This window comes from Emydura macquarii, unplaced genomic scaffold (assembly GCF_026122565.2).
Source record: "Emydura macquarii macquarii isolate MOO-44397 ecotype Brisbane River unplaced genomic scaffold, CSIRO-AGI_Emac_v2 contig_1363, whole genome shotgun sequence".
Taxonomy (NCBI): domain Eukaryota; kingdom Metazoa; phylum Chordata; order Testudines; family Chelidae; genus Emydura; species Emydura macquarii.
Window position 1 is genome coordinate 1947920 of NW_027131500.1, and position 24835 is coordinate 1972754.

At 41.0% G+C, this 24835-nt stretch overlaps 1 protein-coding gene across 1 annotated transcript in view; it reads left to right on the forward strand.

Moving 5' to 3' along the window:
* The first annotated feature begins 767 nt into the window (after nt 1-767).
* Nucleotides 768-24835, forward strand: part of ENPP6 (ectonucleotide pyrophosphatase/phosphodiesterase 6) — a 51606-nt gene continuing 27538 nt past the window's right edge. Inside the window, exons 1-2 of the mRNA XM_067551665.1 lie at nt 768-1046; nt 23860-24039. Of these exons, the coding sequence (XP_067407766.1) occupies nt 809-1046; nt 23860-24039 (418 nt within the window). The 5' untranslated portion in view covers nt 768-808. The remainder of the gene's footprint in view (nt 1047-23859; nt 24040-24835) is intronic.

Consider the following 24835-nt stretch of genomic DNA (forward strand, 5'->3'; position numbering starts at 1 on the left):
TACAACACCACAGCACAAATGGGTATTTAGATTGTAAACCCCTTGGCGCAAGAACTGTCTTTTTGTTCTGTGTTTGTACAGCACTTAACACTATGGGGTCCTGGTCCATGACTGGGGTTCCTAAATGCTATGGTAAAATAAATAAATAATGAGATTCAATTTTTTTTTATGATAATGGTCCAGTTTCCCCAAAAGCCATAGCAAGAAAATAAAGAAATAAAGTGCACCTCTATGTCCCCAGAGATCATTTTAAAACACTCAAAAAGAGGTTGTTAAACTCCATGAGAGCTCTTCTTCTACTTAAAAACTTGGTTACTTTTTAAAAAATTGTTTGCATTATTCCATTGGCTTCTACAGACATAGCTAACCAAGTGGAACATTGAAATAGACATGTAGCAACTGGAAACCTAAATGCTGCATTATTCCTACTGTTTTCTTTCGGTAGGCCAGAAGGCTGTGTTAACAGCACACACTGATTGTTCCCTAGAATTTCATCTTAGCCTCCAATTCCTTGTACACAGTATTTTTTCCATTGCTTAGTACATTTCTTGAACACAAAAGTAGCAAGCTCTTTCTTGCACAGACACTAGGAAGCAAAGTTAATCATACGTTAGCAATTAACCTGTAACTTTGCAAGCCTAGCAGTTTTAATAAATGGTGCTGTACCTTTAAACCCTGCAAGTTAAACTGGCTAAATGAAGAGAGCTGTGTAAGGTCCAGCCCCTGAAAGCAGCTTCAGACACCTCACCCAGAGTCATTGCGAAGGGACAGGCAGCACTGACAGTGCTCTGGCGAGAGTTCTATCAACATGGCAAAGCACATGACCCTCTCTTTCCTCCTCGCTCTCACTATGGCAAACTCATCCTTTGCACGTCGTAAGCTTTTAGTGTTTCTGATCGATGGCTTTCGCTATGATTACATCAATGATAATGAACTGGAGACCCTGCCTGGCTTGAAAGAGATTGTGGACAGGGGAGTGAAAGTGGATTACATGACCCCAGACTTCCCCAGCCTTTCCTATCCAAATTATTACACGCTGATGACAGGTGAGTACTTTCTTTTATTTGTTGTGATGCTCTGAAGAGCAGTCAGCTAGCTTCCTATGCTGAAGATTCAGTTAAAGTCATTGGATTGAATGGAATGAATATACTCTAGATTAGGCTTTCAACTATGCTGTTACCCTGAGTGAGGTCTAAAAAGTATTACAGTACTGACTTTGAATTTCAATGAGGACAGCAAGATAAATAAATCCATTAGTTCTCTCCAATCTAAAGTAAAATCGGACACATGCTGTCTAAATATAAACTTGCTCAGCAGTTAGGACTTGTTTTCAAAAGTTTGCTTTTTCACTAGCTCACCAACTATGTAGTTTTCATAATAAAAGGTTCTTGAAAATTATTGTAATTGCGGTACCCATAACTTGTAGGCATGGGTGATCTCTAGTTGCTTCTCCTGTTGCATTTCATTTTCTCTGAGACACAGAACACACAAAATTCCTCAGATCTGGGTAAAATGCCATTTTTCATGCTTGTCTGGAATATCTATAATGCTTGAATACTGTATAACTAATTGCCTTTTTCTTTCTGGTTCAGAAAGAATGTAGAAACAGATGGGAAACATATGGAATATAAACATACAAAGTATGTACGGGGACTCAATTTATGCATTTAACAAGGACTAATATAAACCAAGGATGACCAAAGTATGTCATGTTTTCAGAAAGCAGATCAGCTCTAGGTTGTTCTTTAAACAAAACTGACATCCTGCTTTGGCAGTTAGATTATGGGTATTTATTGGATTCTATTTTAACTCTCCCCTAAGATTCTGTATTTGTAAAAGACTATGAAACTTCCAATTAGAAATGAAAGAGTGTAAAGATTCTTGCTTTTGCTCATTCCTATTATATCTTGCCATCTTCTGAATGCCAAGGAAGGGTTCTTACAAAGTAGGCAGTGTGATCGTGATATTACAAATGCCCATTCAATCTATCTTCACAGTGTATTTTAAAATTGGTTTCTTTTTAACTCAGCATGATGCTAGACAGTTATGAATATCAGGCTAGCTATATACTTTGGAGAATAAACTTCAACTAAACAATCAGAAATGAAGAAATACTGTAATCAGGGAATAGACTTTCTCAAACTTGAATGTCTTCCCATTTATTCAATAAACAAGACCTTGAGACTAACTAGAAAAAAAAATCAGTTCTTTTCTAGACATGCAGTGGCTTTGTCTGTTCAGAACAATACAATGCCTAGCAGTTCATGTACTGCTTGTTTGGAAACAAATAGAGGCCACTAAGTCAAAAAGCTGAAATCAGTTTTGCCTGGTTTGTTTAGAAATTACTTAACCCTTCCTTCCCCAGCTTGGAAAAGAATGCCCCTTTTCAATGCTCATTTCTCAGAAAAAGCACAAATGGCCACATCTTTTCATCACTGTCCAGGACGAGCCCATTATAAAGAATAAGGGTGAAACTACACCATAGATCATTTTCTTGATATATAGACGAATCACGTCAGCACTTCACATTTGTAAAAAGGCTTTGCCTGAAGTTGGCCCAAGAACAAGAAGTGCAGAAGAAGTGATTGCTTTCTCTTACTCCCAAACTTCACCATCATGACCATTATGTTCATACAGGCAGAACCACCTAGTGGGGGGCAAAAAGGGCAGGTTGCCCCAATGCCCTTGTTCAAGAGGGCCCCAAACCAAGTGGTGTTGTGACAGGTGCACAGGGTCATAACACCATTTAAATTTGGCTCAGCCACCCATCCATCATAACAGCTTCCTGGATCTTCCCCTACAGGTAATTTTTTTGGGGGGAAGGATTGGGGGCCGCAGTTTCAGATTTTGCCCTAATCTCAAAAATAAATAAAATAAAAAATCCCTGTTCGGCTCTGTATGCAGGTGGAGTGAAATTCACAATCTGTCCATATCTTTGAGAGTGTAGCCCTGTACCCATAGACCTAGCTTAGCTGCATTATGCTTAGCTGTAACACAAGAAACCTACAGGCCTGTATCCTGTAAGACATTAGTTTAAGCAAGTTGTATAAATTAGCATAAGTATAGTAGGCCTGTGACCTTAGGCATAGATAAATTATGTGACAGTTACCCCTTAGATTTTGGGGAACTACATATACCCATCACCCCTTTCTCAAACGGCTCTTGCGGAGATCACTTCCATGTTCTTTGTGGTGGCCATTTACCATTAACTTCCAAATCCTGCCACTGAGCAAGCTATCGTTAGTTTCTCAAAATCTAAGGGAGGTGGGAGGAGTTTGTGTTTGGGCTAGTGCCAGGAGACTGTGAACAAGATGTACAAGGACTTTCCTATTATACAAGCTTTAGCAAAATAACGTGTGTCACTGTTGAGGTGTCATGTCACAGATCCCATCTGTTGCATTGCTCCTAATGATAAGAGTTGGCATGAATCCAAACATGTGAGTTGCTCCTTTTCATTGCCTTTGAAAACCTTTGGGAGAATACCAATTTAAAGTTCTTCTATGATTAGGTCTGGGACCTTTCTCGCTTCTAGAAATGGCACTGCATCGGTAACTGTGTTTCATACACCTCAATATTTACAAATTCATCTCAATATTACGAATTCAACAAGGTCTCTTTAACACGTGTATAAACTTTAAGCAGCACAAAACTCACGCCCCACCCATCAGACTCATTGGCATGCCAGAGACAAGGCTGGTCCTTTGTCTCTCACCACCAGGTACTCAAAGAAGAAAGTAGGCAAATCTAAGATCTTATGCAAAGAATGATAACACTGATATCCCTAGTACTTTGTTATTCTGATCTTTTCTTGTGGCTTGGAGCTTTCTGGCTTTATTAATTATTTTAATAAATATTTCTAAGGCTTTACTTTGAGTGTCCTTGCCATCCAACCCGAGGCTTCTGACAAGATATTGAGCTCATTGGTTTTAATTCTGTGTAGCCTGATTCTGGGGTAAGAACCTTATGACTTTCTGATCAACTGGCCATCAATACAATTATTATTAACTATTAAAAGGGTCGGGCAACAAGAGCTGAAACATGTCCTACTTCAAAGATCCTGTGTACAGAAATCTCTCATGTGCTCTTGAGATTCCATAGCATTTATAAAGAAAGAATATGGCTTTAGATGATGAAACAGGAATATTAGTTCTTTTACGGTATCACATTTCTCACACCCTGGGCTCAAAGCTACAACACAATTTGCAAAGCAAAATTCTTGTCATAATCCCACTGAAATTACATTTAAATGTCACTTGTCCTCTAAGGATCTCAAGGCATTACAATTACAAATTAATTTTAAGTATTAATTAAGCTTCATAACACTTCTCTTAGCCAGGAATTAAGTGAGTCAGTAAAAAAGACAGGAACAGGACTTGGGAGCTGAGCAAACCTAAGGAAGTTAATTTTCTGCTAATGACCACAAAGTTTGGGGAACTTGGAGAATGCAAACTCAGCTTTCATCTTTCCTCCAGCTCTCCCTCCATACTCCAGCAATACACTCCAAGAGCAACTTCTGGGTCAACTACTGAAAAGTGTGTAGCATGAAAGGATGACATTGGTGTCATAATGTTGCAATGCCATGTTATGATCTGGTAATGTATCAGCTCAGTGTAGTTATGTAGCTGTCACTACAGTATGGAAGGTGGGATCCTTGCGTCTTAATTTACAATTCACAATTAGTAGATTTTGATGTGACAAGCTTGCATGTCTGTCCAAAGTATTCTCCGAGCCCTATTAGGTACAAACTACTTTTTAGGCATATAGGGCTTGAATTCTACCACAATTTTTTCCTAAAAATCAGTATTCTTATCATTTGGACAAAGGCATTCTTCACAACTTGTCCTAAACTGTTATACTGTAACTGTTAAACAGCTCCCATGGTCTACTCTCAGAGGGACTGCATTTCAGTGTGTCTGTCTGTCTAGGTATTTATACAGCACTCATCGCCATCATAGTGTGAAATTAACAAAATTACAGCCAGGGAGGAATCAGTTGATGTCTAGTTCTCCCCTGACTTTACTCATGCATGTCAAGTTTTTTTTTCTCCAATCTTCTTTCTCCCAGCACCATCTATTAATTTAGTCACTCTGCTAGGAAGTGGCTGTTGCTGAGGGAAAGTTCTTATGAAATTTCAGTCACATCTGACCAGGACAATACTCTCTACTGGACTGGAAGCTAATCTTCACCAAATCATAATGATAGATTTGGATCCAGAGATTCAAATCTGACCACCACTGCTACTTCCTTCTAGTGTTGGGATCCAAAGCTCTGGTTTTGGACCATCTCCAACAGAAGTATGAACCACCATATTGATATCTTGTGTATCTAACAACTCTCATTGCAAAGGGATCCCAATACATCACAAACTACGCCTACAGTCACTACTAAAATGTAGCTAACTCTAGAGTGGAAGGATTACATCAACTACACACAGCACATCAGCCTAATATTTACATACAGTATTATAGCCATGTCAGTCCCAGGATTTTAGAGAGACAAGGTGGGTGAGGTAATGTTTTTTATTGGACCAAATGTGAACGAGACAAGCTTTCGAGCTACACAGAACTCTTCCTCAGATCTGGGAAAAGTACTCAGAGTCACAGCTAAACATAAAATAGTTTAGCATAAGAAGTTAGCACAGATTAGCACAAGGTCGTGAATGGTCCCTTAGAATATTTTGGTCTAGTAAAAGATATTACCTCACCTCCTATATGACCTTTTATTTTCCAAGATATATTTTACTGAGTTTGTTAAAAATATAACCAAGCTAATATGCAACATACAATTAAAAACAATAAGGAGAATCACTAAAAGATCTGTTATAATAATGAATACTTTTTTAATGCCTTAAATCTGTGTATCTCAAGAATGTCTGAGATTCCTGTTGTTGTTGTTATTATATTATTATTAGGATGTTATATATTCCTAAAAGCTCATGCTTCAGAGTTGCAGCTGGCCACCTGCAGGAGTTAGGAAGGGACTCCCTCCCCACCCACATCCCCAGGTTATTCTGAGATGGGACATGGTACAGGGAGGGCCAGGGCTGTGAAGTGGCACCACACATTCTCTCTCTCAGATGTTTGACTGACTGTTTCATGCTCACATGCTCAAGGTCTAACTGAGCCCCATATGTGGAGTCAGGAAGGAATTTCCCCCCAGGTCAGATTGGCACTGACCTTGAGGAGGGGTTGGTTTCGCCTTCCTCTGCAGTGTGCGAGTGTGGGTCATTTGCCAGGATTATCTGGGTATATCTCACTTAATCATTTCCCTGCCATTGCAGGGGCCTTGGGCACTGGCGCTCCTCGCTCCCTGTGGCACATAACAGTCTAGTCTCCATGGGATGTAATACCATGGTCTTATTTCAGTTGTTGGGTTTAGTGTCAGGGTGCTGGGTGGTGGCGGCCTGTGAGATGCAGGAGGTCAGACTTGATGAAAAAGTGGTCCCTTCTGGCCTTAAACTCTGTGACTCCCTGAGCACCTAGATGCTCAAGTCAAGTTTGGGGCCCCACTATGTCATGCACTGTACAGCCACTGTGAGAGACAATTCATATGCCAAAGAACATACAATTGTAAGTCAGGCAAAAGCTGGGAAGTGTAAACAGAGAGGTTAAGTGACTTGCCCAAGTTCACACAGCAGGTCAGTGGCACAGCTGGGTGTAGAACACAGGTTTCCTAAATCCCAGTCCAGTTTTCTAGCTATGGGATAACACGGCCTTCCACTGAAATAGTTTTTAATTATACTGATTTTACAGATGTGTGAACTAAACCACAAAGGGCTAGCTTCATGAGGGGGACTTAGGCTCCTAACCGCCCCCTTTTAAGTCCAGCAATTAGGTGCCACTAGCATTCTCAAAGCCACCACTCAGCTGTTGTCTAGTGCTGTGGGTATCTAAAGTCCCCCAGGCACATAAGTTTCTGTTGGCGAGCATGCGCACAGCCACCTATGTCCTGCCACTGCTGAGCTGCTCAGCACCTAGTTCATGCCTAAGATCTGGAAAGATTCTCAAACAGCATTCCCCTGCCTATTTTGCCAGCTGGTCCCAATGCAGCAGGCATGGTCAGGGTCATTCTCACTCTCTCTGGCCCAATGAATATTTAGTTATTTATACACTGTAGAACAGTGTCAGCAGAAGAGCTTGAGACTATCTCAGTAACCCAGTAGTTAGGCCTCTCAGCTGGGCAATGGAAGACCCAGCTCAAATCACAGCTCCAAATCAAGCAAAATAGGGATTTGAGCCTGTCTCTCCTACATTTCAGATAAGTGCCCTAACCACTGGGCTATTGGCTATAAAGAAGTTGGTGGCACTTTGTCCAGTTTTTTGGTGAGACAGGGCTGAGCTGGTTAATGCCAGGAGAAGGTTCATGGTTGTGAATCCCAAGTAGAAGGAGGTGCCTTCCTTCCTCATGGCATTTCAATCAGGCATTTCCTGTTGGCTAGCTTAGGTGGCTTCCCACTCAATTTGCTGGCTTCTGTTAGAGCCTTTTCAGGGCTCTAACTCTCCCCATTCATTATATGGGGAGCCTGGCTGCTTCACTCGGGCCCGTGGAATCCAGTAAGCAGCACGGCACCTAACAGCTGCTGCAATGGCTAAATTCTCCAAGAGATTGTGAGTTGCCAACAGCCACAGTTTAAGACTGTGGGGAATCTAGGGATAGAAAATGAAAGTTAAATCTAGTGACTGGGCTAAAATGTGACTTTTCAGATATTACTTACTATTATCCATGGAGCCCTTGGCAGCGGTCAGGCACTACATTAAATATAAAAAGGAGTCAGAGGACTCTATAGTACATAACAGGACAAAAAGGGAATTAAATTCTGCCTTCCACGTTTATCTGAAACAAAATACCAAAGAAAGCTCAATTAAATGACACAGCAAATTTCAAACTCAGGGCTGGGAGCTGGGCAGAGGCTTTTGCCTTTTCTTTCTATATACTATAATGACAAGAAAGGAAATCAAACCACAGAAAAATGTTAGAATAATATTTATGGTCTGGCTTGTTCCCAGAAATACAAAGTGGCCCAGAGTTCAGGAAATAAAAATCTAGTAACACCGACATAATCTTAGGCAACATGCCATGTTGCGCCCCAGGTGTCAAGTGTGGTCCAGTTCTTAACTGCCATGTTGCACCTCACATATGGTCCACTTATTAAATGTCACATAGCACCTCAAGTGCAGTTCAATTACAAAATGCCACATTGCACTTCCTCAGTACACTGCAGTCTAGTGCAATAGCAGCAAGTTCAAGGACAATGGATAATACAGTTGCAAGTAGTTTATTGAAGGTGTGTCAGTGACTTGTTTGGCAGCCAGACCACAACAGAAAAGCCTGGTAGTGTTCTGTTTTGAGAAAAGCCTGTGCTACAGATGGTGTTTAGTTTAAAGAGAACACCAGTCAACACTGATAATTTCTTCAGCCAGTGGGATATCTCTGATGTGGAGGCTAAAAAACTAGTTTGATATGCAAATCTTGTGACACCTTACGGTCCCCTTACTGACTCACTGACATAAAATTCAACTTACTTACGACAAAACATTTCCTGTATTTTGCCCTTTCCCCCCATTATCTCCTAATAAGGAGAATTGCATCAAAAGAGGATTTTTTTTTTTTTTTTTTTTTAAGAGTTTAGCTGCTGCAGCTGAGCCTATTGGATCACCTGTTTATGATGTTACGGTTGGTTGCTTTGAAAATTATTTTAACATTACAGGATATTTTGATCCCAGAGGAGAAATGGATACTGTCTGGCAGGTGGGAGGTGAATTAAGTCTGGTACTTCCCCAAAGGAGTGAGGTGCATCAGGAACATTTCAGCAGCAGAGAGATGTGCTTAGGGCACTTTTCTGGGAGAAGCAGGCGAATTGGGGCTGGGGATATAATGATGAGATGGGTAGTGGGAGAGTTCTTTCTTCTGAAAGGTGAGTTTATGAGCTTGTTGAGGGGGCTTTGGTGGGTTACAGATGAGTTTAGCAGCTGAAGGGTAGGAAGAAAATTGCAGCACTTAGGTGTTCTAAGGGTTAATTAATTTGTATCATGCGTTTTTGTTTACAAGTGTGATGAGTTAAGATCACAAAGTCATCTTGGACTTCTATTGTTTTGAGAATCTTCACATAGATTTTAGGGGTTAACATTTCTCTCTCTCTGATTTGGCCTATTGCTACATAAACTTTTCTGTACAAAATAAATAGAATGTCTGAGTTACTTCTCCATTGCCTCTTACAGCTACCAGTTATTACTTCATAGCTGTTATTCCAGCATTACTTGGAATAAACTGCCCTAGCTTGTAACATTGGGATCCAGAGGTGCTGAAAGACTTTTTTGCAAGCTGTTGAGTGTACAGTATGATGGCTATAAAGACACACTGGCTCCATAATGAGTACCCCCAACTTCCACTGAAAACAGCTGAATGAATGCAGCACCCCACAAGGCCATTATAATTTAGGCCACAGCCAATAAAAATAATTGATGGACAGTATCATATCTCAGCTGGAAATTAAGAAGGGAATTTTTCTAAGACTTTATCAACACAAATAGTCTTTTTTGGCACATCATTTTTTAGAACAAGTCAGCAAACCAATTTGCTCTAAAACATTACTTTCCAAAAAATATATTTCTTTTGGCTTCCATGAAAAGGAGAGGGGCATTCCTATTTATCCAGTATTCAGTTGGTGGGAAATTGCTGGAGTAGAAGGAGGTGGCATAGTGGAGTTTATAGGGAGTTGAAAGATTTTGATCTGAAATGGTTGGTAGAAAGCCACAAGGTCCCCTGAAACTCATTATTTTGGATACACTGAAATAGAAAATGGGTTAATGTAGAACTTGTTATTCGTTAGGCCTCTCAAATCACTTTATAAGCATTTAATTAAGTCAGTGGTTCTCCAGCATACCACGTCATATGACACACCTGCTCCAGCAGTCTCCTGGCTTTCCTACTTCTCAGTATGAAATAGGATCAGTTCCTTGATCTTTACAGGGCTATATCATGGTTTCATAACGCAGTAATGACAGTTTGTTCTCACCTACAAAGAGAAGACCAAAATGCACAGCTTGGTGGCCTCATGTGTACACAGTCTCTTCCTATTTTCAAATGGGTTTAAAGAATTTTACACTTATACTGCACCTTTCCTCTTTAATGATAAAATAGGGCATATTCAAGCCAATTATTCCATATTTTGTAGTCGTACTTCTGAGTCTCTCTTCCAGTAAAACATGCCCTCTGCTCTCTCTCACCCATGCAGTCTTCCTTTATTTGCATCATATACATTGCATATCCAGATATTCTTACATATTTGTCACTTGCTGTAAAAGTTCTCCTGCTTGCTAGGACAAAGTCTCAGTATTTAAATAGCCAATGGTTAACAGATACAACCTCCTCCTTTGTGACTCACAAACGACAATGCATGGTCTGAGATGGAACACGAAAGCTGTGATTCAACCTCTGAGCCTTCCTGTAGCTCTAAAAGCTGCACTTTCCTGAGTTATGGCTTCAATAGATATCAGAGTAGTTATTACAATAATGCAAAATATGTTATATATTAGCATATTAAACACAAACAACACTAAAAGAATGGAGGATGGAGATTAATGCACATGAAGGCAGGGTGGTGGATATAATTCTTGCCAGTAGTTATTATAATAGAATATTTTTAAAATTGTTATTAGTATAAGAGAGTGTAGTGACTAATGGCAAATTCCAAACCCCAAACAGCACTCGACACTGATTGTTTTAACTTAATTATTCTGAGACTAAAGATGAAGCTTCATCTTCAGCTACTGTCTCCTCCCCAAGCAAATCTTGAAAGTACCAGGAATAGAGCTGAGCAAACAACCTGTTTTGGTTTGATGGCCAAACCAAAAATCAGGGGGGGGGGGGAGAGGGAATCAACTGATTTTGAATGGAAATTTTCTTTCTTTCTGTTTTTCCCTCACAGAAATGACATCCCTCCCCCCAAAAATTTCATTTCAGATCATTTTTTTAAGCAAATTTACTATTGAACTGAAAATTTTCACCCAGGTCTAGGCAGGACATGATGTCATCACTCACGAAGTGTCTGGAACTCTTCTATAACATGTTTGATGAACTGTAGATAACTTCCTAGATAATTTTTCCACAGAGTAGAGGCCCAATTCTCTATTGTCCTGCACCTTGTGAAATCATTAACACCAGCATAAAGTGGCTGTAAAACAGCACCAAATCAGAATGGTAGCATTTTACATCCGCTGTATACTGGTGTAAATAACTGCACAAGGTGCAGGAGTACAACTGAGAGTACAATGTCATTAAGTATAGTACATGAATTTATTTAAAACATTTGAAATAAATGTTAGGGCTAACAAAAAGTGCCATATTGATGTCGTTGGGGACTTCCTTATTTATCCAGGTCCAGGCCTAGCAGCTGCAGCACACGTTTCCTTATGCCACTTTGCTCTGAGTTGGAGCGCTCATTTCCAAGGGTAAAATTGTAGCTCAATCACTAGACATCTCTAATGACAGGAAAGCTGCCAATTTGTGCCAAATATAATGGTGCTTTTTGTGACATGAGCACCTGCTTACCAGGTTAACCAACCCAGCTCCTAGATGCTGCGGGCAGTAGTTATCACTAGACCTGATGATTAATTCAAGCTCATAAATTGCATGGTTCAATGCCCTAGTAACAACATTATTATTAACCTCATGCTAATGGAAAATAATGAGTGCTTGGAGGATGGTGACTTATCTTTTTTTCCTCACATAATGGAAGCATATGCCTGGTTTTTGCTACATGACTAAAATTATCTGGGCTACAACGTAGCCTAAGAAGAGACTAAATTTAGTTCCAAAGTAAGCTTCTGTGAGAGTCAAGACCAATAGAACGTTTTATATTTTAAAAACAAATGAAATATCAAAGAAAACATGTTTTTAAATATATAAACACTACCCATGCATAGTCTGGAACTCAAAAATTGGAGCACTGAGAAGCTGAAGTGAAATTAATTATAAACCAAAACGAAATGCGCTTCATTAATTTACATTGTCCAAGCTGAGAGCAATGCAGAAAGTGAACAAAGAGCACAACAAGTAGATTGGATTTTAAAGTTTTCCTCCTCTTTTGACAATTAAAGGTATTATTAGCAAGAGAGGTAAAGTGTTTATGACATGATTTTGAAGCGGACAGCGTCCCCTCTCCTTGGGTGCAGTACTGTTACATTTCAAAATGGCATTCTGTGAATCACTTACTAGCTTTGCAGCACCACTACACGCCAGCTGGCTACCCCACTGCAGAAACTCTGAGTAAAACTACACTGCAGTCAGCTAGCTTCCATCGAGTGGCAGCAGGGCAGTGGCATAGGCAGGCCTCCCGAATACAACCCCGCCCAGAACCCTGGGTACAAATCAAGCAGCTAGCCTGTGCCACTTCCCACGCTGCCGAGAGTACACTGCTATTGTTACTCTAGCTAGCTTTGATCTAGTTAGCTTGGCTGTATGTACACTTCCTTCAGTCACATTTCCTGAGTGCAGTGTCAACATAGCCAGGCCAGGGCCTGAGGAGGTGCTGGAATGCGATCCAGGGATGTTGGGGAGGCTTCCCAAGTCTTGGGAGGTTCTTAATTTTGTTGACCCAGGCATTCTATCAAGTCTGCGCCTCACATTGTTCATCCATCAGCCTGAGACAGGGTGTGGTTCCGAGTGCCAAATTTTCCCTTTGGCTTTCAAATAGCTGTGAACATTTGAGTTTGTTTTTATTGAAAACACATCCCCAGAATGGAAAATGGAAAAAATTTGTACAACTCTAGAGATAAGTTCATAAGCTACAAATTGAAGTATGGAGATTTTTGCTCATCCAGCATCTAAAACCTTGTATTTCACATCTGTCTGTTTATGGTACTTCTAAGAATGTGCCTATTACCAACTAATAGCAGCAGTAGCTGGACACTAATATCTCTAGGTATTATATACCGAGATCTAAAAGTATGTAACCATTCATCACTGCAAGACCTTAAGAAGTTCATATACTTTCTAGTCACGAGTTCAACTGCTCCGCATGCCATTTAGTAGAGGCATCCATCAAATCCTCTTAAAACATAGCCCTTAGACCAACAGCCGGTATAATCATTAATATATATCAGTGTAAGGGTTCGTGATATCCCCTGCCGCATGGTCAAATGGATCTTCCTTAGAAATCAAAAGCATGTTGTTGAGCTTCTTTCTCATCCATTTGACTTAAGATTTCCACCAGTGCTGCACATTTGTATATATTCTAGGGCAGTGAAATCTCTCCTGTAGCTCGGATTGATTTTGGAAGATCATAACAGTAGTGTAAAATCTTATTCATTAACAAGCTCTTCTGGGGCCACAAATTGTCTGTTCACATCTTGCAGCTGTCATTTTTTGCCTGGGGACCGACAAAGGGCAGGGCACATCATCCATAGCAGCACTCTCTCTCTCTGAGCTTCCATAAAGCATCCTATTGAATGCTCTCCTTCAGACAGGTAATGAAATAATTAACACTAGCATCACCTTTTAGGTCCTTCTGGACTTCAGTAAGATGCAGGCCCAATGACACCTGGCGGTAAAGTAGAGTAGCAGGTGGTGTAACTGACAGGCAGAATATGGGGCCTTCAAAAGACACCATTCATTTTGACATTCTACAGTTAGATTGACATTGTACAAGGCAGCCACACCATGAGAATTGCTCCAGACCAGTGAATATGATGGCTCTGATTTTACAGGCCTACATCCTCTCTTCTCCAATCAGTGGCAATAGGAGCAAGACAATGTCCAATGTGATTTACACAGCAGAGCTCCACTGAAGAGAGACGTTGGAGCAGAGAGCTATAGAATTTTCCTAAACCCATTTACACAGTACTATTGAATTAATTTTCTTTTTACTTTTTGATTGAGTGAAACTGTAGAGATGTTTGTACACCTGACTGTGAAGAGTCTTGTACACTGTTGGTGCTATACAAATAAAATAATATAGTAATACTATAATGATGTCAGATTACCCCCCACTTTTCCTTTTACTCCTTCATTTTGAACTAAGTGGCAATGGCAGACTGAATATTTCCCTTCTCTGTGGAAGAACATGGGATATTGAGAGATACAACAAGCACGGTTTATAAAAATAGGCACTTGCTAGTCTAACTGGTTCTGGGCAAACCTCCAAAGGGTGCAGCATAGAGACTGGCCTGTGTCATGGAGCTCCGAATCTAAACATTGTAGGCTGGGAGCAGGGAGGAGGTTTTTAGTGTTCCAGATTGGTTTGTTCTCTTAAAGAAACCTGAGGCCTGACCTAAGGCGCTCATTTTTGTAACATTGTAGGCAACACAAATGTATGCTCACTTTGCACATGCACTGTTAGATGTGCATATGCAAATCTCTGATTTGCACTTGGCCATTGGGAGTACATGTCAAAATCAGACCAGCAACATTTATATCCAGATCTGAACTTCCCCTAACTGGGAATGGCAAGGTTCAATTCTGAGACCATCTCAAGTTTTTACGTTTGTTTCCTAAATATGTAGGAATTCCAGTGCTGTTGATATATTTCTCCAGGGTCTAGAAACAGTGGAATAAAAGTTTATCTAGCAAGAATTGGAGAGGCAGTGTTCTCTAGTGGTTAGGACACTGAACCGGGAGTCACAAGAACTGCTTTCTAGATTACTGTGTGAACTTGGGCAAGTGGATTCTCTTTCTGTCTTTGTTTTCCCTGCCAGCCTTTGTTAGTTTTGCCTATTTAGACTGTAATAGGAGATATGAATGTATGCAACGCCTACCACAACCATCCCCAGTTTTACTTGGGGACTCCAGGCACTACTGTAATACAAGTGATAAATAATAATAAAGAAATTCCAGTGGGTCTCAGTTTCAGCTATGTCAGGCAGCAGAAATACCACAGGAAACCAAAAAGTGCAGACACATATGCAGGGTTGTTTTTATATATACACATTTTACAGAACTTTTTTAAATGACATTTTAAAAAATTAAAGTTAATTTCAGACTGAGGAATAAGCAACAGCTCAAGCTTCATCTGAACCACGCTACCCCCTCGTATTGCTAAACAGGGGACATTTCTCTTTTGTTGCTGTAGCAGTGACAGATCTGTTGGGTTAGGCTTAACTTTTGCAGGTCAGCGTGACCAAGGGACAAAACAAAACAAGCAAGTAAATAGTGGTGACAGGCCCTCTGTCAGCCCAGTTTTCTAAATTAAATTTAAAAAAAATCAGTCATGTATAGCCAAAGTGCTAACATTTTCTAAAAAAGGACACTTACTGTAGCCTGTTTTCTTCTTCATATGGGGAAGGTCTGGAGTGAAATCCTGCAACCACTGAAGAAGGGAATTTTGCCAATTACTTCAACGGGGCCAGGATTTCACCCATGGGTCTTAAGGTGGTTTAGGTCAGACTGCCATACTCTCCACAGCACATTCCTCTGATAGCCCACTTTGGAATTTAGAAACTTTCTTAGGTTGAGTCCCACCACACGTCCCTGCTGGCTTAGCTGCCTGGAAAACCCTGCAAATAAGGATTAGCAGCTGTTTAGATAGAGCTTTAACTCTTTCCCTGCCCCCCTCCGTTCCCCCAGGATGAGATCTATGCCCTCCATTACACTGTGACTGTATTATTCCCTGGTGTTTCCTTTCATTCTATCTGCATGGTAAAGGATTCAGAAGAAGGCATATACTGTAACAACTTCACCACAGCTGCATGGAATCCTTTATGCAAATCTAAAGAAAGTCACAAAGGATGCTTGAGTGACTCAGTTCCTTTCTTTGAGAGAGATCCAGAGGCTAGCTTTGGGCAACTGCTTTTCTGCCCTCATGTGAGGAATCCTCGGTTTCAGTCGTCTCCTTTCTTTGGTATATAGTGTGTAAATGATTACAAGGACACTGCATCAATACAGACTATGGTGTCTTCAATATGTTGACTACTACACCCAGCTCTGGCTCTATTTCATCTGACCTGCCTGATGCGGGGTGGCTTACCCAGTGCCTGATTGAGACTGGGGATTGGATGCGGACCAGCTGGTTGAGACTCAGTCTAAACAAGACCAAGGAAATGCTGGTAGATTGGGGAATGCAACAGAGAGAGCAGAGATTATAGCAGCATCCCTTAATGAGAGGTTGGGCCATTGATTCATTTCTTAGGTTAGCAATTTGGGCTGCTCAGGTATCTGACCTGAAGAAGAGCTTTGTATAAGCTCAAAAGCTTGTCTCTTTGACCAAGAGACAGAAGTTGGGACAGAAGTTGGTCCCATAAAAGATATTACCTCACACACCCTGTCTCTTTAATATCCTGGGACTGACATGGGTAGAACAACACTGCAGACAGGTATCTATCAGCACCTGTGGCCAAAAACGCTTTGGGTCCGTCTACGTTTGAAGCTCTACAGAGGCACAGCTGCAGCACAGTAGCACTTCAATGTAGACACTTACTACAGCAATAGGAGGGGTTTTCCCATCACTGTAGTAAATCCACCTCCCAAGAGGTGGTAGGTAGGTCGAGGGAAGAATTATTTTGTCATCTTAAGTGCATCGCTCATGGGGGTGGATTTTTCATACCCCTGAGCAACATAGCTGGATCGATCAAGTTTTCTAGTGTAGACCATCTCTAAATTTCATCTGTGCTTGGTGAGAAATGTGCCATCCCTTCAGATGGAGAAATAGTAATTTTCTCATCAGAGAGAGGGGTGATGGTGAAATCCCACACTGGGCCACCAGGGATTAAGTAACGGATCTGGGCTCAACCAGCCCCACCACACCTGTAGAAAGTGCAGTAACTGGAAAATTAAAAGGCAGGGGAGCAGCTCAGGGAAGAGAGCAGACCTGCAACCATCAGTTCCAGCAAAGAAGAGCTGAGGGAATGGCAAAATCTCTCCCTAAGACAACTGCACAAAGGTCCCTTTCTGAGGGAAGGGAGAACCAACTACAGAGACAGCTGGAGAGGAAAGCATTCGCCTCTCCCTCTCATATGAACTCCAGACTTTGCTAATCCCTTTTATTGGTTTGAACTACCCCAGCAGAGGAAAGCCCTATGTTTGATCTGACCCAGGAGAGAGGGCCATACTGCAGCAGGCGGCAGTTGCCGCCCCAGAGAGAAAGAGAGCTGCCACGCTATGCACAGCTGCCAGAGGGTGCTTTGTGGTGAGCGGACATCCTTTGTCAGGAAGTGGCCCAGGAAGGACAGCCTTAAGCATCTCCTGGCTGTCAGATCTCTGACAGTCCTCAAAGGGCTCTGGGTCAGAGCCCTTACCAACAACCACCCCCTGCAAGTCCTGGACCTAAGCCCTGACCATTTGGCAATGCTATCTTACCAACCAACCACTGAGCGAGGACCATCACAAGAGGTGAAACTCAAACTCCTAACCCATCCCACCCCCCTCTAACCACACTGAGACCTGAAGCATATCCTACACGTCAACTAATCATCACTTTGTTAGACAAGTGGGGGCAGTGACTTACCCAGTCAAAACCCCCTAAAAGAAATAGGAGGATGTTAGCTCATATCCCTCTGACAACAGCAATGGCAGTGGCATCACACAGGAGAGAGGCATTTTTTGTGGTAGCTTAGGACTTTATAGGTCGAAGTCAACATCTTAAACTCCACGCAGAAACAATTGGAAGTCAGTGTGTTGTGTGTGAAATGCTATATAGTAATGACCTGACCCAACACACACTGAAGTCAATGGAAATACCCCCATAGATTTCAATGGGAGCCAGATCAGGTCATGTGTCAATAAGCTCATTCCCGGAGCAACTTGAGCTATGGAATGATCTTGGGGATAGCCCATGTCTCAAGGTGGTGACTGAACGGATAATAGTAGTGTTGGATTTGGGGCTGTTTGGGGCAGTTGGTATTTTTAGGTTCATCCTCAGGTTGTATATGTTGCTGTTGGCAAAAGTGCCTAGACCCATTGGGAAAAGGTGCTTGGAAGAGAACTAAATACAGAAAATAAATGTAGCATCCTGAAGTAGCTGTAGCATGTAAACGTGTCATAGTGTATGGTAGCCGCCATTTTCTTAGGAATTATCTCCTCTTTGTTTTTTCTGTTGCTTGCCAAAGGGATGTTTTTGTACTACAATTAATGGTAACTTTATCTAACTGACATTGCCCATATAATATCTGCCTTTTGCCCTGTTGCTCCTTTTGAGACTGTCCAGTTAATGTTTCATTATACAGGGATGCAACAGCAGTGATAAGAGCAAATACAACATGTTGTTTTGGTAACCATCTAAAAGCAGTGATGTAATTTTGCTAGTCATTAAAAAGAATATCACCACAACTCATTTTCTTGGACTTCAGAAAATGCCTTACAGTAGAAGACAAAGAGCTTAATCTGTTTAGTTTATCAAAGTGAAGTATGAGAGGTGACTTGATTACCGTGAACTTTTGCAGGAAGAAAATACCAGGGACTAAAGGGCTCTTTAATCTAGTGAGAAAGACATAACTAGAATCAATGGCTGAAGGTTAAAGCCAGACAGAAATCAAATTAGAAATAAGGCATACATTTTTACTGTGTTAATGGAGGTGAACCACTTGCACAAATTACCAAGTGAGATGATGGATTCTTCATCTCTTGAAGTCTTCAGCTCACAACTGGATGCCTTTCTGGAAGACATACTTTAGTCAAACAAGTTATTGAGCTCAATTCAAGGCAACAGGTGAAATCTTATGGCTTGTATTAAGCAGAAGGAAAGACTAGATGATCTAATGGGCACTTCTGGCCTTAAAATCTATGCATCTGAAATATATTTTAAAATATCCTTTGTGCTTACTCTTTATAATAAAATCTATTATAAGTCTGAAATGTCAGTCACCCCACCACTATCCATTCTGGGTGTATTACAATAGTTTGTTATTGTAGGAGCATGAACATCTGCTTGTGGAAACTCTGCAGAGTCCAGCTCATTCTGTAGATTTTTGCAGAACATAAACTTCCTTTACAAAATACGAGGGGAGCCTTGAGAATCAACTCTGATATCCCATGGCCTTGTTGAGCTTGCAGTAAAAAAAGAAAAAAAAAATTGAATCCATAGCAATGAGAGCTTCTCACTGATTTGAATAATTCTCTGCTCCCTGTTTTACAAACAATTAATTAAACCTCACAGCAACCCTGTTAGGAAAGTATCATTCTACCTATTAGATAGGTGGATAAACTGACAGCAATAGTATATTGAACCTTAAGCCCCTAAATCATGGGTTCAAATCCAAACCAAATCCATGGAGGCTGAAGGCCATTGTTATATGAAGTCTCTTTGGCAGCCTCAGTCCTGTTCCTAATGAAGAGATCATATTACACTAAAAGTGATTACAAATGGAGGGAGCTCAGCAAATCTGCCGATATCCGCTTTATATCTGCAGACCATTTCTTGCAATCGGGGTTTGAATGGTCACAGACATCGGGACCTCTGTGACTTCTGGGGCAGGGCTGGAGCAGCTGCCAGTCAGTGGTGCAGCAAACAGCTGATCAGCTATTAGGCGGCCAGCATGGCTCAATGAGGGCTGATCAGCTGTTAGGCGCCTGGCAGGGCTCAAAAACTGATCAGTTGTTAGGCAGGTGGGGCTCATGAGCTCTTCGGGATGGCAGGGGCTCAACATCTGATAGGGGGCTGCTGGCTCCACAACAGCTGATGTGCGGATGCAGTTAAATCTAAAAGATGGAGGGCGGATTGCGGGTCAGATAAAAGTTTATTCCAGTGGATGCAGATCCACATATTTGTATCTGCTCAGGATTCTACAAATGGAAGCTTGTAGCCAGCTTGTCTAACACAGGCCAGACATGAATGAACCTGGAGACTGAACTACTTTTCCTACTGAACTACTTCCTGGAAGTGGTTGCTCCTATGCAGGGTAGTACAAGGGTTGAATGATATCAGGAAGCATGTGCTGCTGCTGTCGGTATTATGACTGTTCTGTGGATACACAGAAGAGTTCACTCTCCAGAGCTTTCATGCTGGGATCATTCACAAGCACAAAATTTACTGAGGGGGAGGCGCACTCAGCAGCACAGACTCCAGGAGGCAGAATGCCATAATTCTGCTACAAAGAGAGAGGTTGGTTATAGAGAAGGGGACCTGTATGCATCAGGGATGGACTTCATGCAGACCCACAAAGGACCTGGAGACAGACTAGGAAAGGGTATGGATTTCTTCCCCTAAACCCATGCATAGTTTCTCCATACAAAGGCTGTTTCTACTGTTATAATGGAGGGTGTTTGTAGCTGGCAGTAAGTGTGTCTTTGACCTATGGGCAATCACAGACCTCAGTCAAGCTGATGGGCATGCTAGCTGCCTTTCATTCATCTTAAATAAGGGTGCAGTTAAATGAGTCCTTGTTTAGTGATAGCTGAAATAACAGAATCCACTGCCCAAGTCATGGACCAGCATGGTATTGTTGCAGAAGAAGCTGAGTCATAAGGCCAAGGGCTAGAATTGAGGGAAAATGAAGAGACTGGGAATTGATTTGATGCGTGTGTGTATCAGGAGTCAAAAGCCAAAATTAGAGAAGAAGCCAGGAAAACACCATAGAAGCACTGGTGAGTGTGGCCCTGAGGGGAAGCCAAGAAAGAGAGTTTCTTTTTGTCAGAATTGGAATTAGGAGCAAGGAAAAGACCTCCTGTTTGTTCCTACCACATTCAGGAAACAGGACTCTGTGTACATACTTTATAAATAAGAAATGCCTGACTATCATCAATTTCAGTTCCTAACAGAAACAACCCATTGAGCTCTGAAGATTGGCTAACCACTCGGGCCAAAAAAGACAAAAGTACTTTGGCTCTATGCAGGATAGAGAGGTCAGAGGGTAGCCAGAAGGTGCATTAAAAGGGGATAAAATGGAAAGTTTCTATAAACATGTAACTAGTTGCATGCTACTGGATGTATGTGGAACAAAGCATCCATCAGGGGGTGCCTTATGTCACAGCTATGATACTGAAATATTGCCATTTCACACAGCAGTGGGCCCGTTCCATGACTGTGCCTGTGTTGCTGATCCCTGGATAATTCTTCAAGGGACACTGCAATGCAACTATTACATATCATTCTGGGTGTCCAACTGTTTGAGAGTTCCAGCAGGCATTTCTTCAAAAGAGGAATTTTTTAAGTTAAAAAAATTCTTAAAATTAAAAATAAACCAGAGGCTACTTTTCCACTTTGGAGGGAGAAGTGCAGGGGTGAGATGGGGGGAGAAATAGCTTGCATCATTAATTCAATCAGTGTATAGCACATAGCAGAGAAGGTGATTTAAAAACCCTTCTCAAAATCATATGTACTCAAAGGATATGAAGTCCTCCACTCAAAAGATGTAATTTAAAAAATAACGTGGAGGTTATTTTAGTTGCAATTGCTACACTTGTTCTCACAATAATCAAAGCCTGTTATCTTGGTCCTTGAAATATCTGTGACTCACAGGCGAATGATGAAAGCGTCTCACATACACATCAGGTTTTATGTTTGTTTGGGTTTTTTTAAGATGCGTAAATCATGAACTTGCAGTGCAATTTACTCTTTAATATTGTCTTTTAAAAAAGCCCAGCTGGGGATTAACTTTTAAAAAACGGTATTCTATGGATGCATGGAATTTATGCATAATAATGCATGGAAATTATAGACACCCATCAACAAATATGTGAACCTAGTTTCTTTTGTCGTATGGTAAATTTACAACAAACTTGTATAAAAACTGTGCTTGGTTGGCAAAACACTGTTAATTCAAGGGATGCTAATCAAGCTGTGTCACAAAGATTTCAAGTGAAGTGATATTGGTTCGAACATCTCCGTAACTTAGTTACCTCCCATTATTTTTTTGTTTTGTTTTTGTATCACTGGTCAAGCAACACTTCTCCATTTGGAGGGATTTTTTTGAAACATGTATCTTGGTAATCATGTGCAAGGACTGTATTTCCTATGTTAAAGGGTTTTGAACATTTCAGTGCATGTTATAGATTAGAAATCAAATTCATCCACTGACTTCAATGGAGTTAGGACTCAAGGCAATTTGTCTTGAAAGTGCGCAAAGCTTCTGGTGGAAATGAATGTGGAATAAGGATGTGGGCCCCATCGACTCCTGCATGTGCAAATATGACAAGCACTTAGCAAATACAGGAGAGATGAGTATGAGAAACAGGAGTGCAGGCTCCGTGACATCATTCCACTAAAGCATAAGCCACGTTCAGAAGGGCCCAATGTCACTGCACAGATAGGTACAGATTTAAGACCACTATTCCATATGCTCCTTTGACCTTGGTGTGGCTACAATTTAGATCCAAGCAGAGAATTATATATGCAGTAAACATGATTTATTTTAAATACTAGTGCTGGCATCAAGTGAAGTGTCATCAATATAATTAATAATGCAAAATATGCATATCAGTGTCGACAGGTAAGATTCTCTATTCAGTATTGCTGCAAAGGGTAACTTTGCAAGACACAAGAGAAGGGTAAACTCAACCATTATCTGTAGATAAACATGGACATTGAAAAATCTCCCAGGAACCAAAAACTATCCTTATTCTCAAAACAGCTTCTAGCCAACCACACACCAAGCAACCGCTTTCAAATTCTTCCTTAAAACTCACTTCTTCCAGTTAGTCTTCAGGTGCCAAATTTTTCAAAATGACCTCCAAGATTGTGGATAGGAAGGTCGAAAGCTGGAGTGAGAGCCCTTTACAAATGTAGCCCCCACTCTCTCCCCTTTTCAGGGCTCTCCGTTCCTACTTGTATGTCTGTACCATATACCTCTCTCTCTCTCAATTAGATTACAAGGGGTTTTGAACCAAGGCAAGGCCCCAGTCTTCCCCCATGTTGGTAAAGCACCATTTACTCTTATGGAATATATAATAATAATGATGGTTCTGATTCTGCTACACTGATTAAATTAATGACGCAAGCTATTTCTTCCCCCATTTCACCCCTGCACTTCTTTTTGTCCATGCTGAGCCATTGCTACCAAAGTAGTCTAGAGAGAATGTAACAGCCACACCCCAGAGCAAACACAAGGAAAACATAATTTTCCACAAGATGCCCTTTGTTTATTTTTATTTTTTAAATAATACTTTCTTTAATGACCTGCTATTTGCAAACTGCTTCACTGCCTTCACCTGGCATTCTGGGTGATTTGCACGGTGTGTACCTTAAAATAGTCTCAGATTGGGCAGTTGTCGCAAATTCAGAATGGCCCAAACATCTGGCATCTGTGTTTGCTGCAGCCACAGTGAGTTGTTTGTCTGGGCTAAGTAGCGCGGGATGTACATTATACACATGATGACAGAGCGGCTCTGTAGGAGGCACCATGGTCTGGAGGTCTGAGTTTGGGATTGGAGTCAATCTCCGTTTGAAGAAATCTCAAATTCTAATCCTGGCTCTGCTGCTGATCCACCATGTAGTAGCCTTTTGGGGCTGGATATTTTAAAACTGGCTTCTAATTGAGGATGCTTTGTCTTTAGATACCCAACTCTAGAACCTCATTCTCATTTACACTTAGGCCCCTTTACACCACTGGGGGCCTTAAATTGGGTAAATGTAAAGGAGCCTCAGTATCCCTGATCTTTAGGACTAGATTTTCACAAGGGTTGAATACCCACAACTCCAAATAAGATTAAAAGGGAGCTGCTGGTTCACAGTATCTCTGAAAGCCAGGCGCTATGTGCATAAATGTTAGGAACCCAAAAACAAAGGCACCCAAAATAAGAAGCCACTATTTTCGAGAGTTTTAACCTCTCTGCCTCAATTTAATCATCTGTAAAATGGAAAGAATAATTATCATCTTGTCTAACTCACCAAGGCATTGTGCGGATTCATTAGTTATTGTTTTTACAGTACTTTGAAAATAGAAAGTGGCAGATATGTGCTAAGAGTGAGAATCTAAATACACTTTTCCTTTTTAGGTCGGCACTGTGAAGTCCATCAGATGACTGGAAACTACATGTGGGACCCAAGTACAAATACATCTTTTGACATTGGTGTGAATAAAGAGAGCCTGTTACCTCTTTGGTGGAATGGATCGGAGCCTGTGTGGGTCACCATGATGAAAGCAAAGAAGAAAGTTAATATGTATTACTGGCCTGGTTAGTATGTCTAAATGCAGTTCCTCAATCACCATCTAATGCTGTATCTTTAAAAATTATGGACAGTAGGATGATTCTTGCAGTTATGAAATGGAAACAACAATTACAAGTACATTTTTTAACACTCACACATGGTAATTCTATTTAATTTTTAAAATTTGTGATTATAATATGCACATGCAAAAGATTATATTAAAGTAACTATTAATGGTTTAGCTTACACAAAACGCAGGAAATGACTGAACCTTTACTTTTAATAGGAAATGCTCAGTCTGCCTAGGAAACATGTATGGCATCTAAAGTAAGAGCAAGCACTTTTCATGGTCTTCTAACGCTGATGCTCTGGTTACCTTTCCCGGACCTGAGGAAGATCTCTGTGAAGCTAAAACACTTGTCTCCTCCATCAACAGTAGTTGGTCCAATAAAAAAATATTACCTCCCCCACCTTGTGTCTCTCATATCCTGGGACCAAAACAGCTACAACAACACTGCAAATATCGTCTCTGTCAGATGTGAGGCTGCTCCTAGTTTTAGCCATTTGTTTTGAATGTCTTTTTGTCAGCACAAGTCAGATTTGTATTTTTGCTCACTATTAACCTAACTCTGCTCCCATTGAAGGTAGTGGGAATGTTTACAATATATTTAATAACAAATGGTAATATACTATTAGGCTATACCGTTAGCCAGATACATAGAAGGAAATGTGACATATATGCACCATAGGTGAGTTACAAATGCACATGTGCAAGGCTCTTTGCTTTTCGCTTCTTGACTTTTTATCATTTTAACACCGTAG